This window comes from Condylura cristata, unplaced genomic scaffold, assembly GCF_000260355.1.
Source record: "Condylura cristata isolate star-nosed mole 26May11 unplaced genomic scaffold, ConCri1.0 scaffold00051, whole genome shotgun sequence".
Classification (NCBI taxonomy): domain Eukaryota; kingdom Metazoa; phylum Chordata; class Mammalia; order Eulipotyphla; family Talpidae; genus Condylura; species Condylura cristata.
The window spans coordinates 387,845-403,766 of NW_004567152.1; the positions used below are offsets into that span (position 1 = coordinate 387,845).

General features: G+C 55.2%; 1 protein-coding gene across 1 annotated transcript; it reads left to right on the forward strand.

Annotated features, from left to right (window-relative positions):
• The first annotated feature begins 1,757 nt into the window (after positions 1 to 1,757).
• AIFM3 (apoptosis-inducing factor, mitochondrion-associated, 3) lies at positions 1,758 to 15,581 on the forward strand. The gene is made up of 21 exons (XM_004694945.2): positions 1,758 to 1,844; positions 4,328 to 4,501; positions 8,257 to 8,470; positions 8,714 to 8,823; positions 9,042 to 9,151; positions 9,245 to 9,289; positions 9,521 to 9,617; positions 9,692 to 9,804; positions 10,106 to 10,192; positions 10,687 to 10,778; positions 10,888 to 11,018; positions 11,132 to 11,247; positions 11,349 to 11,420; positions 11,513 to 11,576; positions 12,106 to 12,182; positions 12,264 to 12,381; positions 13,413 to 13,511; positions 13,725 to 13,800; positions 14,250 to 14,354; positions 14,923 to 14,943; positions 15,170 to 15,581. The coding sequence occupies exons 2-21, from the start codon at positions 4,471 to 4,473 to the stop codon at positions 15,207 to 15,209; spliced, it is 1,818 nt and encodes a 605-aa protein (XP_004695002.1). The 5' UTR covers positions 1,758 to 1,844; positions 4,328 to 4,470; the 3' UTR covers positions 15,210 to 15,581.
• The last annotated feature ends 341 nt before the right edge of the window (positions 15,582 to 15,922 follow it).

The window sequence follows — 15,922 nt, forward strand, 5'->3', positions numbered from 1 at the left end:
CCAAGTCATCCTGGAGTGACCCACATGGCGTGGCAAATGCCTCAGTAGTGTACTGTGTCGATCTGCCTGTTCTGCTACCCACTCTGTCTCTGATGAATCCTCTCATACAGAGAGTACTGTATGCATGAATAAATAAATTAAAAAATAAAATAAAAGGGGTTGCTGCTGGGTTGAGCAGAGTTTGAGGAGCAACTACCACAACTGACTTTGGTGGCGCAGCAGGGTGGGAGAACACTGGTGCTGCTGGCCCCCACCACTGAGGCAGCTGGTTTCCAGTAACAGTGGCATCCTGGTGGCATCCTCAGGGTGGGCACTGCAATTGTCCCCACATGGGACCATGCTGTTCACTGTCTTCTTGGATCAGAAAACAGGACGGTAATTCTCACTGCCGACCTGTGGCCTTGACTGAACCTGGCATGCCTTACTCCTCCCGGCCCTTCTGCACAGCACAGCCAGCCTGCCAGGACTGAAGTTTGGGGAGTCCCTAGCCTCTCTAAACCTCAATACCAATAGAAACTTCCTTCCTGAGGCTTTGTGAAGATTAAAGGAATAAATGTATGTGAAGCCACAGCCATGGTTATCGATGGGGCAGTCCGTCTTCCTGGCTAGGGAGGGTGGGGAGCAGAGTGGGTCTGGAGCTGCAAGGTCAGCACGTTGTGGAATGAGGCCCAAACTGCTCTCTGCCCAATTCAGAGCTTCTCCTGTCAGTTGCAACATTCCCATCATGGAAGCCATTCATGGCCACCCTCCAGGTCAGCCCCCCACACTTAGCCGTCTATGTGATCATGACTCATGCAGGCCCTGGTCTTGACTCTAGGTGGGACTCAGCCTCCCTGGGCTTTTCTGTCTTTAAAATGAGGAAGGGGAGTTATACTTGTCCTGCTTGGTGAGGTGGGGGTAAATAAAACGCTGCCCCAGAAGTCTGGATTAGTCTGGCACCGGTTATTGCTGTCATTATTGTCACCCTTGCAGGAAAGCAAGGCCTAGGAAGGGGGAAGATGACACAGAAAAGGATCCAACAAGAGCAATCAAAGGAGCAAGAATAGGACAAGAGTGTGGACGGTCCCACAATTGATGTGTTTAGTGATAGATGGGACTTCGCTTCCCTGAAATGTGTGTGTCATTCATTTCCCACCTCGTCACTGAGTTCTAGGTCAGTGATAAACTATACATGACCCAAAACAGAGATTTGGACTGTCAGGGTCTGACCTGGAAGGCTAGTCAGGAAAGGCTTCCAGGCGGAGGGGACACACACGGGGATGTACCGTGACTTATGGGGACTCAGAAAGTTCTCCTGGTATAATGACAGGTAGAAAAGAGAAAATGCAATAAAAATATAATTTAAAATAGAAGGGCTTGTGTGGGGGTGAGGGGAGGGGAGGAGCTAGGAGACCTGGGAGAATGAACCCCAAAAGCAAGTCAAGGTATCTGATAGGTGATTTGGGTGCTCTTTCTTGGTTAACTCAACTTTCCCCCTTATTTTTCCGATCATTGGAAAACTTAAGACAGAAAGAAAAGGGAAAAAATCAGATTCGGTGTGTGGCTGAGTTTGGTGAGCCTGGGGGTTGAGAGGATCCCAGAGTATCCCTGGCCAAAAGGCCCCCCGGATGCCTCCCCACCCTCTGCGATCGCTTCCCGACTTCGCGGTCGCGGACGGGACCCTGACCCCTGACTGTCCCCCACCTGCCTGGCCCGGCGGGGCGGCGCTAGGCAGCGCGGGCTCCAGGCCGGCCGCAGTGCCGCCGCAGCGCGGGCCCCGCCCCGCCCGCTCCTCCTCCCTACCCCACACGATCGGCGACCGCGGCCCCAAGCGGCTCCAGAGTGGAGACCCGCGCGGAGCCCAGGTGAGCGCCCGCCCCAGGGACCCAGGTCCGTGGGGCCCCGGCCCCCCTATCCTGCCACCCTGACTGGGCTGCCGGCTCCGGCCGGCGTCCCTAGCCAACGTTCGCGGGTCTCGGACCCAGGGCGGGTAGCCCCAGAACGAGAGATAACCCCGGGAAGGAGCACCCCTCTTTCTTTTTCGCTCCTTCGGCTGGCCCTCACTGCACCCTTGCTGGGTACCAGTTCCCCCTTTGGGCCTGGGTCGCCTGGCTTTGTGGGGGACCGGGACAGAGCTTGGAAAGGCTGCAGAAAAGGGCTTCTTGGATAGCAGGAACTGCACGTGCAAAGGCAGGGAGTGTACAGATTTGTGTGGGAGCCCCTTGGGGGAGGAGGTGAAGAAGCTAAGCACCCCCAAACTTGAGTACTGGGTTGAGGAGTTCAGATACTATCCTGAGGAAGGCTGGAAGCCAAGATGGTCAGCAGCCCCCTGGTGCAAAGGGCCTGTGAGTCCTGCCGGTGAGTGGGATGAGGGGGAGTCCAGGCACAGGCGTGGGGACAGGTTTCTGCAAAAGTGGAGCCCTGGAAGGATGTGGATGGGACAGGACATGACTTCTAGGCGGGCAGCTAGCATTCCTGCAACGATATAACTTTTCATTCAGCTTTACACAGCTTGTGGGCAAGGAACAGATCTCTGGAAAAAAAAAACTTGGGGACCCCTCCTGCTCTTTCCTTGGCAAGGATCTCTGCCTTTGATTGTGGGGGAGGGGTGGGCATCTGGGCCTGCAGGAGGCAGAAGGGCTCCAGGTCAACTTAGCATAAATTAAGCCAAGGAAATTCTGATTCCTGCAAATCTTCCAGGATCAAGCTCCTGGGGGGTCTAGAGACTTGGAAGGGAGAGTACAGCTGAGACAGGCACCTGGTGGCAAATTGAGGTCCCATCTTACCTGGGATCTGTGACCTAGAGGATGAAGCCTGAGCCCCAGCAGGAAGGAAGGGGGCTGGACTCAGCCAGAGTGAAGCTAGGATCTGGGGCCGGACCCCCTTGTGCCTAGACAAGGGGGAGGCCTAGTAGGGGGAGCCAAGTTTTGCAGACCTGTCTTGGTGACAAGTTGATGCCAATGTATTCTTCCTGGTCTGTAAGGCAAGGTGAGATCGGGCTCTCTAGGGCAGGTAAGATAGGTGCCAGGCTTTAGAAGGTACTTCCCCAGCCTTTCCTTCCCTCTTGGCCCCATTGCTCTCAGGTACCCACTCAGCCCTTGCTGGGATCCAGGCAAGACCAAGTGGACCTCAAAACCTCCTTGAGTTAGTCTTCAGGAAGAGCTTCTGGGGGAAAACCATGGGCTGGACTGCAGGATGTCGCTGTAAACATACAGCTTCATTTTTGTCTTGGGTCTTCCGAAGCCCCATCTATAAGCTGCATCTTCCAGAGGGCCTTGAAGTCTTGAGGTCTCCTTTGCTAACAGGGGTCTCTTTGTTGACCAGATGGACCTTCCTCAGCCTAGTAGTATTAGGGCTTCAGGGTGATATGGGGGCTTTCTGGCTCCCTTCCCATCATGCAACTAAACAAGATGGGAGGGGGCTGAGAGATCACCCTAATGCCCTACCTGCTGTCTGCGCTTGACAAGTCCTTAGTCCTGCTAGGCATGACCGCAGACCAGGGGCCTTTGTGAAGGGGGCCTTTGTTAAGGGGGAAGAGGGGAAGCCAGGACTGTGTGCCTGCCTTCCCTTTCCCCCAACCCCATCATGCCCGGGCTGGCCGCCCACTTTCATTCACCATGGAGCTAGGTTTCCCTGGGGACCAGGGGACTGGCCCAATCCCATCCCCCCTCTAGTCCCTCCTCAGCACCACTCACACTGAGAGTAGGGGGTGGAGGCTGGGCAGCCTCCCGGACCCCTGCCCCCTTTGCCCTGCTTCCCAGAGCCAGGCAGCTTAGGTCCACTGCTGAACTGAGGGCAAGAGACAGTGGCTGTCCTAGGAGGAGGTAGGCATCCAGGGGCTGCCAGCAACAGTGGGGGTCGGAGCCAGGGAAACCTGAACATCATTCCCATTGTAGGAAGGAGAAAACTGAAGACCAGGAGGATTCTGATCTTCACAAGGTGACCTCTATTTTGACCCCCAAGTCTCCTTGGGGAATAGAAGGTCCCAGGGTATCTAGGCTATGTAATTTTGAGGGGTAGCAAAGAGGGTTTCCTGAACAGCACAGCTGTGGGCTGGAACTAAAGGGCAGCAGAGGTTTTGACAGAGGGGCTCCTATGGCAGCATTGGTGTTGCCTCTGCAAAAGCGGGGAGGGCAGTGAGGAAGGGGTGCTAAGCATGGGGACCCTCAAAGGGAGATGCCCTCCAAATCCTCTTCCTCTTGTACCCAGCTCCTTTACTTACAACTGAATGTCAGTTGGTTCCCAGCTCCAATGGGGCCTCTTCCAGAAGCCCCCTGAATCTGTCTCTGGCTTTCTACCCCCACACCCCAGCGGCTTCCATAGAAGCCCCTATCTGTCTCCCCTGCAGGTCCCTGAGTCAGCTCCAGCTGGGATGGCAGCTCTCGCATCAGTCAGGGCCACAGGAGGTCCAGCCCCCCACCAGGGCATGCTGGGCTTCCCATAGCCCATCCCCTGTGCACCTGTTCCCCACCTATCTTCCGGCAACTCAACATGGGTGGCTGCTTCTCCAAGCCCAAGCCAGGTATTGCCTTTCTTCTTGTCTCTACCCTGCCTCCCTCCCGCTTTTTCCCTCCCCCTCCTGCTACCTTGCTCCTCCCCCTCTGCCTCTGAAGTAGGTCAGGCCTGGTAGCAGCTGGCTCTGAATGTTAATGCAATGCAGGCAGGAGAGGGTTCTGAGCCTGGAGTACTTCTCCTAGCCCCCCTCTTTTGGGGTCCCCTCTTTTGGTGGGTTTTGGAGCTGTTGGTGAAAAGAGCAGCCGAGTCTTCCTTGAAAAGGGGAGGAGAGGGTTCCTCCTGTCATAGGGTAGGAATTGTGTCCCCCAGAGCTGGGGAAGGGGGTCTCTAGTGACACCTCAACCACAGTGTTGTCCAGGGTGCTCAAGTTAACTCTGTAAGCCTCAGTTACCTACCCGACAAAATAAGCCCAACCTGTCCAAATTGCTGTGAGAGTGGACTGTTCAGGCCCTACCCTCTTCATCTCTGGTGACCCCCTTTGTGACCTTGGGCCACCTCCTAGACCTCTCTGAGTGCACTTCTCATTTGTATAGTAAATCCTCAGCCTGCCAGGCCTGGGTGGGTCCAGCCCCAGTTGGGGGTCTCCCAGGGTGCTAGGGGAGCCCTGAGTCCATACACACAGAGACCCCCTTGTCTGATGAACTCTTTCTCTGGCCTTCACTTTTTTTTTTTTTTATTCCTCACAACACTCAGGAATACAAAGGTACGCCGCCACAATTCCTCACAACACTCAGGAATACAAAGCCGCCACAGCCCAGGTGAAGGAACCGAGGCCTGGTGCCCCCACCCAGGCCACCTTGCCTCAGGCGGCTTGCCCCAGCTCCCCTTACCTGATACCTGTCGGCTCCATTACCTTGGAAACCATGAGCCTTTTCTCCTCTTCCTGGGTCTGAGGAAGCCCTGGGGTGCCCTCCAGGCAGAGGTACCCACTTATGTTTCTCACTTCCATGCTGTGGACAGCCTGGATCCTACCCCACCACCCTCCCTGCCTCATTATATGACTTGGGCAAATGATGCCCATTATTTTGACCTGGGCCTTCCTTCATCACAAGTAGGCAAGAGGATGCCAGCTGTCCACACAGTGGGCTCCTATGGGACTCCCAGGCTGGCAGGAGGATCCAGGCAGAAGATACCACCTGCTGCTCCTTTCACCTCAGTAGGCTAGCCTGGCTGGGACCCTGGCCCCAGGACTTCCACAGCCCCAGAGGTTGTACTAAGAACTGGGGCTCTTGAACACACACCCAGCCCTACCCTGTGCTTGGCTGTGTGACCTTGGGCAGGTGACTTCATCTCTCTGAGCCTCTGTGTTCTCACTAAATACAAAACAGGGCTAACAATTCTGTCCCGTTGTGGGCTATTGTACCTAGTACAGCACCTAGCACACAGGAGGCATTGCAGTGTTGTTATTGTCTCTTTTGGGGGACTCCCTGCCATCAAGATTTCCCTTGAGGGCTGTGGCAGAGGGGCAGGCTCCTGGTTCTCACAATGCACAGGTCACAGGTAGACTCAGGAATTTCAGGGTGTGCTGGTGAGAGCATTTGACCATGAGGGTTTAGCTGGGCCTGACCAGGCAGGGGTGTCCTCAGCCAGCAGATCTTTGTGCAGATTCTTTTACCTGCTCGACTGTGGCTCATGCACATCAGTTTGTGCTCCATAGCTCCCTCTGTGCTCTCAGGGTGCCTGCAGTCCCATGTTCCCGAAGGGGTGTTTCAGGCAGCCTGTTAAGCTCAGGACCAGGAGGAAGTGCTGTTCTCTAACCATCTGGTCACCTTCCTTTTATTAAGACACAAGTGCCACCTAGAAGCTTTCCCTCTTCGCCATGGCTCTCAGGTGAAGAACCAACCAAGAAAACCATCCCACCCACCCCCCTCCATTGGGCTTCTGCTCTGGGTTGCATGAGTTACCTTCTTCAGCATTCACTGTCATCAGAGGCAGGCACTGTTCTCTTCCCTTTATAAGGAAGGCATCTGAGCCAGAGGAACTCAAGCAGGAGGCCACGGTCAAGTGCGTGGCTGAGATGAGAACCATGGAAGAGTGAGCACAGACCCTTCTCCCCCTCTGCCTTTCCGCCACTGCTCCTGAATTCATATCTTCCCATTAGACGCATCAGCAAGCACTTCAGAGAGCCTTCTGGAGGGAGGTAGAGGATGAAAACGGCCTAGCCTGGCTTGGCTGTTCTTCCGGCCCCCGCCAGGCTGGTCCTGTGAGCTCCCTCTCTCCAGGTCGCACACATAACTGTCGTCAGCTGAGTTCACAGTATTTTTCTTCTTAATTGTTCCGAAAACATTCTAACCTCATTACATAAAGTATGGGAAATGGAGGGGAAACTCATCCTCCTCTGTAACCGCCACCCCCTCCCACCTGACACAACAGCCTCAGGGTGGAGTCCTCCCTGCCCAGCTAGGATCACAGGAGCAGACCACTCCTGCCACCAGCTGGGGCTGGAAACAGAGATGAGGGCCACAGGCCTGCCTTCTCAGGCTTTGGGTCTAGCTAAGGTGGGGGTTAGCACAGCACGTGAGGAGGGAAACTCAGGGACTGGGCAGCCAATGGCGGCACCCCTGGGGTGTGTCTGGGTAGATGGGCAGGAGTTAGCCAGGATCCGGAGGACAGCAGCCTGGACCAAGAGAACTGCAAAGGCAAAGACTGGGCAGTGGGACTCGGTACTTCGTTTTCCATGCCAGGTGGAGAATAGATGAGGTGAAGTCAGGAGAGGTGGAGAATAGAAGAGGTGAAGCCAGGAGAGGCTTGAGGCTCTGGTGCCTTGGGAGTGAGGAGAGGAACTTCCTGCTCCCTGTGGGCCCCACACTGTGCTAGGGGCTTAGCTTCCATCACTCAGCAGTCCTCTGTGCAGCAGCAGCCCAGGAGGCCGGATTATCGCTGCTAAAAATTCTGTTTATTGTTCTCTTCTAATTAGAAAAATACCCCAGGCGCATTGCAAGGAATTTGAAAAATGTGCAAAAAATATAAAGGGGAAAGGACACTCTCCAGCTTACTGCTCCCTAGAGTGGGCCCCACGGGCACATGAGGCACATGAGGAAGTGTCTTCTGGTGGAGGTGAGGGCGCCCTGTGACCCTCCCGGGGCGGGTCCATCCCCAGGCTCTTATTATACATGCAGTCACTGAAAAGCCAGCACTTCCTCAATGATGACCACACTCAGATTTGTGTGATAGCTAATTTAAAGAAGTTGAAGTTATGTTGTGTACACTTCCTTCAATTTTGAAACAATTTTGAAACCTTTGGGGAAGCTGTGAATAGTAGAACAATGGTTCTCCCATCGCTTCATTCATTGGCTATGAACTGAGCTGTGCCCAGTTTTGGACACGGTTCTGAGATCATACCCTGAAGTCACAGCTGAGCCATGAGGGGTGTCAACGTCATCCCTGGGAGACTGCCCCCTTGGAGTCAGAGCAGTGGACTGTGGGCACAGCACAGACCTGTCTGTCCTCAGCACAGACCCTTGCACAGGGCTGATTTCTGGGCCCAAAGAGCTTCTTTTTTGCCCCCCTCACTAATCCCATGATTGAAAAGAAAACTGGTGGAAATTAATTCAAGTTGACCCAACTATCCCTACACTCTCCTCCCCCTCTGTGCCCCTACTTCTTGCCCATTTTAAGGCTCTTGGCTAGTGGTGCAACTGACTTTCTGGAGTGGTTGTGGTGCAAGGGACAACCTGGACTCAGGTCTGGTCCAATCCAGAGCTTGTGGGGTGGCCCAGGAGGTGGTAGGATCATGGACTCACAATACTGCCCTGCCCACAGTGGAGCTCAAGATCGAAGTGGTGCTACCAGAGAAGGAGCGGGGCAAGGAGGAGCTGTCAGCCAGCGGGAAGGGCAGCCCCCGGGCTTACCAGGGCAATGGCACAGCCCGCCACTTCCACACCGAAGAGCGCCTGCCCGCCACACACCCCTACCCTGGCACTCAGGACTGCATCGAGGCTGCTGTCTGCCATGTCAAGGACCTTGAGAATGGCCAGTGGGTGCTGGGCCTGGGAGGGGGGATCAGTGAACCCAGATGGGAGGGTAAGCTACAAAGCAGGGATGGAGTGGGCTGGGAGTCCTGGAAGGTGTCCATGACCAACTCGTGCCCTGGTCACCTCTTTGGAGGCTTCAGCTGTTTGAGTCCCAAGAACATTGGACTCTGGCAAAAGGTCCCCACAAGGGGTTGTGCCTGGCTGCCTGGTGTTTGGCCTGACCTCTGAGAACAGCCCCTCCCCAGGATGCGGGAAGTGGAGCTGGGCTGGGGAAAGGTGTTGCTGGTGAAGGACAACGGGGAGTTTCACGCCTTGGGCCACAAGTGTCCCCACTATGGTGCACCCCTGGTGAAAGGTGAGCTGCCCCAGGGGCACATGGGAAGGAGGGGCAGGACTTCCTTGAAGGGGGCTTGGCTGCTCTTCCCAGAAGGGGCCAGACCAGGCCCCAGGTCAGCCTGACCCCTCTCTGGGCCTTGAAGTCCTCATCTACTAGTGGGGTCTCCCTGGTTGTGGGAAAGGTCAACAGGCACAGGCACGTAGCAACACCTGCAGAGTTTTGCTGTCCCCTCCCAGGTGTGCTTTCCCGAGGTAGGGTACGCTGCCCCTGGCATGGTGCCTGCTTCAACATCAGCACTGGGGACTTGGAGGACTTCCCTGGCTTGGACAGTCTGCACAAGTTCCAGGTGGGATAGAGCGTGGTGGGGTGGCAGACTGGGGTGCAGGGTCAGGGACTGGAGCACCCTGAAGACTGGTCCTGAGCAACTCAGCCTTTGCAGGTGAAGATTGAGAAGGAGAAAGTGTACGTCCGGGCCAGCAAGCAGGTAAGGAGGTAGCTTGGGGTCTGGACAAAAGGGAAAGTTGTCCAGCCCAGGGAACAGACTGTGCAAAGGCACTGAGTTGGGAGGGAACTCGTAGTCACATGTGGTTGAGGAACAGAGTGAAGAGCTACAGGCTGGAGATGAAACTGTGCTGGAGCAGCAGGATCTGGTTGGCTAGGATGTTGGCACTGAGAGGATGGCTTCTGGGTCTTCCCACTTTCTGGCCACCCCCAGGCCTTGCAGCTGCAGAGAAGAACCAAGGTGATGGCCAAGTGTATCTCTCCTAGCGCTGGTCACAGTGGCAGCACCAATGTGCTCATTGTGGGTGCAGGTAGGTGGTGAACTCATGAGGGGCAGGTGGGATGGGGAGAAGATGGGTCTTGACCCACAGTCCCCTCTCTCCAGGTGCAGCTGGCTTGGTGTGTGCAGAGACACTGCGGCAGGAGGGCTTCTCAGACAGAATTGTCCTGTGCACGCTGGACCGGCACCTTCCCTATGACCGACCCAAGCTCAGCAAGGTGGGGAGGCGAGGAGTGAGAGAGAGCACAGGCAGGACTCAGACCCCTGTTCCTTTGGGTCCCAGTTGGGAACAAGCAGCATCTGATGTCACCCTTTGGGAGTCTGGACAGCTGTCCTCTTTGCTTGTACCAGGTTTACCTGTGGTACGTCTAGAAAGATCTGGGTTTGTTGAGTTCAGTCCTACAGTCATGTGACCTGAGGCTGGCACTGCCTTCTCTGGGCCCTGAGCCTCCCTCCATTTTTGTTGTGAAATGGAACTGTGGCCTCCTGGCCTCGTCTCAAGCTGGCTGTCTCCTGCAGAGTCTGGAATCACAGCCCGAGCAACTGGCCCTGAGGCCCAAGGAGTTCTTCCGAGCCTATGGCATCGAGGTGCTCATGGAGGCCCAGGTATGTAGTCAAGGCTGGGGAAATGGGCTTAATGGAAACCATGAAGGGCATGAATCTGGGGGTGGCCCCAGAAGTGTAGGAGGTGTTCTTCCTTCCTACTCAAGCACCAGGTGTGAGGGGTGGTCTTCAAGGCCTGGGAGGCAGCACTGCAAGCTTATAGAGAGCTGCAGTATATGGGGGCAAGCACTGTACCCACTTCTCTGGGCTGCTGGAAAATGTATATAGTGGCTTAGCCCGGGCCTAGCAGGGAGAATGACTTGCTCAGGGCCAGAGCAGAAGGCCCTGGTGGGACTTGAGAGTGTAAGGAGGGATATGAGAAGAAGCTGACACCGAAAGCTCAGAGTTAGCAAAAGCTGCCAGGTGAGGAAGGACAACTGAGGTGGCAGAACAGTCCCTGTGGATGCATCTTAGGGGGTCTGGGCTGTGGGCATATTACAGGACCTGGGAGTGGCAGAGAGGCCTGGTCCATCCACTCTTTGTGGTGGGGATTATAGGTAGTCACAGTGGATGTGAGAAACAAGAAGGTCGTGTTCAAGGATGGCTTCAAGCTGGAGTACAGCAAGCTGCTGTTGGCGCCAGGGAGCAGGTGGGAGGGCATCACCCCTTCTGACCCCCCTGACACAGGGCAGAACACTGGGCAGGGTGGGGGGGCCATGGCCTCTGGGAGCCCCTCACTGTTGCTGGCCATACCTCAGCCCTAAGACCCTGAGCTGCAAAGGCAAAGATGTGGAAAATGTGTTCACCATCCGCACACCCGAAGATGCCAATCGTGTAGTGAGGCTGGCCAGGGGCCGGAACGTGGTAGTCGTGGGAGCTGGCTTCCTGGGTGAGCAGTTGGGGATGGTGGGGGTGGCAGTAGGCTATCATGGCCAGGCCTGGGGAGGTGCTAGCCCTGGAAGGTACATGATGCCAACCCATCACCCACCACCCTCACCCCAGGAATGGAGGTAGCTGCCTATCTGACTGAGAAGGCTCACTCTGTGTCCGTGGTGGAGCTGGAGGAAACACCTTTCAGGAGGTTCCTGGGGGAGCGTGTTGGTCGTGCCCTCATGAAGGTGAGCCTACCCTGGCACCCAGCCCCTCAGAACCCTGGATACCCAACACAGTCCCTGGCCAGGCTCTTGCCCGCTGCCCATCCCCCCACCTGCCCTGACAGATGTTTGAGAGCAATCGTGTCAAGTTCTACATGCAGACAGAGGTCTCAGAGTTACGGGCCCAGGAGGGAAAGGTAAGCCCTCCTGCCCACTCCCTGCCACTTTCTGTCCCCTTTTCCCTGTGCCCAGAGTTGGGCCCTCCTGCTCACCCACCCAATTCCCACAGCTGAAGGAGGTCGTGCTGAAGAGCAGTAAGGTTGTGCGGGCTGACGTCTGCGTGGTGGGCATTGGTGAGTGGGTGAGCAGGTGGATACAAAAAAACAGAGCCATCTGCACACTTGGGCCAGTCCCTTCCCTATTTTGAGCCTCACTCTCAACATCTATAAAATGCAGACCCCAACTATACCCCTTTTTCAGGGCTGTTTGGGAATGTGTGTTTTAGTGGACTGACCACTGTCCACTAATATTCAGGACACAGACAAGGTTCTAACTGGTCACTGCTCCCTCCAGTTGAGGTGCTAGTTTGGTGAAGGACAAAGCTGGGAGGTAGCTGAGAGGGGCCGGGGAGTTATGGCATGTCAGCCCCCAAAGGGAGGATTTCCTGGAGTGCTTTTTGGAGAGGTGATATATAAGGCCCAATGGGAGGCACTGGAGTGTATGGGACAGAAGGATGGGACGCATCAAGGCCCAGGGTAGGCAGTCCACAAAGAGTCAATCTGGGGCTAGATTTCGGTGAGTGAAGGGTATGCGTTGTGGAGAGTGATGGGGCAGAAAAAGGGAGGGGTTAGGGAGTGAACACAATGGCCTCTGTTCTGTCAGGTGCGGTTCCTGCCACCAGCTTCCTGAGGCAGAGTGGCATTGGTTTGGATTCCCGAGGCTTCATTCCAGTCAACAAGGTGGAGCTGTATGGTGTGGGCAGGATGCTGGGCTGGGAATGGTGGGAGCTTCAGGTCAGAGCTCTGGTCCTTTCTCCACAGATGATGCAGACCAACATCCCAGGTGTTTTTGCTGCTGGCGATGCTGTCACCTTCCCCTTGGCCTGGAGGAATAATAGGAAAGTGAACATCCCACACTGGCAGATGGCTCATGTCCAGGGTATGGCTAGCCTCAAAGCTGGGTAGGGGCAAGAAGCTACCCCATGGTCTCAACCTCCCCCAGATCCAGCCCTTAGTTGCTGGCCTTGGGTTTGGGTCTTCAGGTTAGCCATTCAAGGCTCTGTGGTAACCTCTCTGGCCAGCGTCAGCCAGCTCACAGAGTAGGCCCTGTGGTCCCATCTCCAGTCTTTTATCACAATCAGCCACAGCTCCCCACTCTACCTGTCCTACCAGCCCCTCCTCAAAGACATGTTCTACAGAATTCCTTACCAGCCTGTGTAGTTACCTGGGGTAAGAGAAAAGGATTTATTAGGACATAGGCCAGCTCCCATGTCAGTACCTCTGTCTACCTCAGGCCACTTAACTGTCTGTAAACCCAGTAGCCTCACCCAGGCCTGAGGAGGTAGCCATTGAGCTGGTGACGAGACTCAGTGGGAGCTGTGCTGAAGAATAGCTTCCTCCCATACATTTGGGGGTCCACAAGCCACTTATACATTACTTCCTGTGTACCCCTGGTGGGGACCCCTAAGCTACAGGTGCCAGTAAGTTAGTTGCCTCACCGCCTCATAGGGAGGATTTCCAGAAGCCATGAACCTATCTCTCCTTTCTTCTGCCCTCACATTATCTGGGAGGTGTTCACTCCCTAACCCCTCCCTTTTTCTGCCTCATTATATGCCTGAGATCCTAATCTTGGTACCAATTTCTCCTGAGGCCCCAAGGTCTTAAAGAACGAAAGGCTGCTCATTTGCTGAATATAAGAAAGGTTTGACTGGAAGGGTCCCCGGAGGTCCCAGAAGCCCAGGAAGTCAACCTTTCAGATTCAGGGCACTGAATCTGAAGCCTAAGAGAGCCTGCCTTTGAGCCCAGAGTCCACTGTGCACCAGTCAGCTACAGCTGAGGTTGGGTAGAGGGCTGAGAAAGATGCCCCTCTAGACTTTCAGGAAGACAAGCAGTTCCACGTTTTAGATGTCCCCATACAGGGTAGGGATGGTGAGAATGGGGGTCAGGGCTTTTATGGCTCTGGGTCCACAGGACGTGTGGCAGCCCAGAACATGCTAGCGCAGGAGGCAGAGATCAGCACCGTGCCCTACCTGTGGACTGCAATGTTTGGCAAGAGCCTGCGTTATGCAGGTAACTGAGAGGCCTCTGATGGGAGTGGGGTTATGGGATGGCAGTCTTAGGGGACAGCCTGGATTCCTCTAGGCTATGAGCATGCGGATGGGGGGCTATGAGCGTCCTAGGGGCAGGGCCATGATGACTACAGGAAGGAGCAAGAGCTCCCTGGGGGCGATCGGGGGGCCCAAGGTATGAGCCCCTTGGAAGCCCCCTCCCTTCCACCCACAGGGTATGGAGAAGGCTTCGATGATGTCATCATCCAGGGGGATCTGGAGGAGCTGAAGTTTGTGGCTTTTTACACAAAGTGAGAGCACCAGGGTGGAACAGGGGTGCCAAACAGTGGGAGAGGGAATCATCCCAGAGAAGTTCTGCTCGGGTGGAAACTGACAGGGAAGGTGGATCAGGAGGCAAAGGGAGGCAGCTAGACAGGCGACAAGACCAAGGAAGGTGAGGAGGCTGGGCAGGAATGACTCCAGCTACCATGCTGGCCATTTTATCTTTAGGACAACTCTCTGAGGTAGGTGTGGACACTGTACTTTCACACTGAGGAAAGTCATACAGGTAGAGGAGCCCAGTCCTGAGCCCCATGAGAAGGAAGACTGAAGCCAAGCAATAAAGCAAAGCAGGGGTGGGGAGTGCTCAGGACAGTTCTATTGTTCTAAGTTAGACACCCCCCACCCCTGAGCCCCAGGTGGACAGGAGTGTGTTAAGGTCTTCAAGCCACTGTCAGGCTTACCTATCCTCTCTCTGCAGAGGTGACGAGGTGATAGCTGTGGCCAGCATGAACTATGATCCCATCGTGTCCAAGGTGGCAGAGGTCCTCGCCTCAGGCCGTGCCATTCGGAAGCGGGAGGTGGAGTAAGTGTGGGCATTGGAGGTCTGGAGGGAGAAAATAGCTCAAGAAAATAGCTCAAGCTGCCCATGGCAGTCAACTGCCTCCTCAATCCTCCAGTGCCCTTCCCCCTACTCTTAGTCCCCATCGATTGGAAGCTCCCAGATCAATGGCTCCCAGAGCTGTGGGGCTATGCAGGGCAAGGGTTGTGGTTTGGGAGTGGGCAGGTTATATGTACTGGTGGGAGACAGAAAACAAGAAAGGGGAAGAGCCCCAGTGCTGTTAGGGAGAGATCAAGGCTTGGGACACCTGACTGGATAGGCTGTGTTGAGTCTGACAGAAACTAAGTAGGTAAATGCAGCTAGTGATGGCTCTGGGCAATGCCCGCACAGGTTGAGGTCTGGGAGTCACTACACACCAACCATTACCCTTATCCCAGCATGGGGTCACCTAGAGAGAGCCCCCAGTGACTGGGGAAAGACTGAAGGCCATGGGATGGGAAGAGCTCAGCTTGGAAACAAAGAAGCAAGAAGGGACAAGATGAATGACATGCTCTCTCTGATCTCTCTGTCTCTCCCTCTTGCCTTCGCAAAGGCTGTTTATGCTGCACAGCAAGTACGTGTATTCTTTGTCCTTCTTGTTGATCTCTCTGAGCCTCTCCTACCTCAATCCAGAGCCTGCCCCCAATAGTCTTTCCCTTTCTGCCCAAGTACACATAACAGGGGGACTCCAGGGCCTGGCACAAAACAAACTCCTTGCTCTCTCAAGGGCTAGGTGCTCATGGTGCTGTGTGGGGAACTGCTCTCTTCTGCCCTGACTCCTCCTCCCCTCATTTCTGTAGGACCGGCGACATGTCCTGGCTCACAGGGAAAGGATCCTGAGCTCGCATGAAGTGGACTTGGGGCAGGCATACTCGGCCATCAGGGATAGAGGCTGAGCCCTGGGGGCAGGTGCCAACCTCCAATTTCCCAAGATCCCCCAGGGCAGAACTTGAGCACTCCTGGAGCCTGCCTTCTGCCTTCCACTACCTGGCTACCCTTCAGGGAAGCCACCAACCCCCCTTGCGCCCCCCCCACACCTGCCCCTGCCTCCAGGAGATACTCACCCTCAAAGGCCTTGACTGCCACCCATGGTGATGGCTGGGAGTGAAGGAAGGGTAGCCCTGTCTCTTCCCCCTTTATTGGGACTGTCCCCTGTAGAGCCCTGCAAAGTACTAGACATTGTCTTAAAATTAAAATGCACACATTTCCAGATCTGTGTGACTTCTACTGTAATTGGGCAAATATTCATGAGGGAAAAAGCAGATGACCTGGAGACAGAACAACCACAGTATACTCTGTGAGTGCCCAGAGGAGAAACAACTGATTCTGCCCCTGGGATTAGGGGAGCCTTCAGTTTTGGATCTGAATTTTGGAGGAAGTGCTCTGAGGGTAAAAAGGACAGCAGTTGCAAAGGATGTGTGAGACCGTAAGTGTTGCTTCCGAAGTCAGAGGCATCTCATGTGTGGCTGTTTGGGGACTTTGCTTCCTTAGGATTGTAATAAGCTGTCATGCGACAGGCATGTTTCTCTGGCAGCCAGATTCCTGAATCCTCA

Coding starts and splice junctions, on each gene's coding strand:
- AIFM3 (XM_004694945.2), top strand. CDS start 4,471: ATGGGTGGCTGCTTCTCCAAGCCCAAGCCAG. Junction 11,421..11,512: donor TACGGGCCCAGGAGGGAAAG/GTAAGCCCTCCT, acceptor CAATTCCCACAG/CTGAAGGAGGTCGTGCTGAA. Junction 14,944..15,169: donor CTGTTTATGCTGCACAGCAA/GTACGTGTATTC, acceptor TCATTTCTGTAG/GACCGGCGACATGTCCTGGC.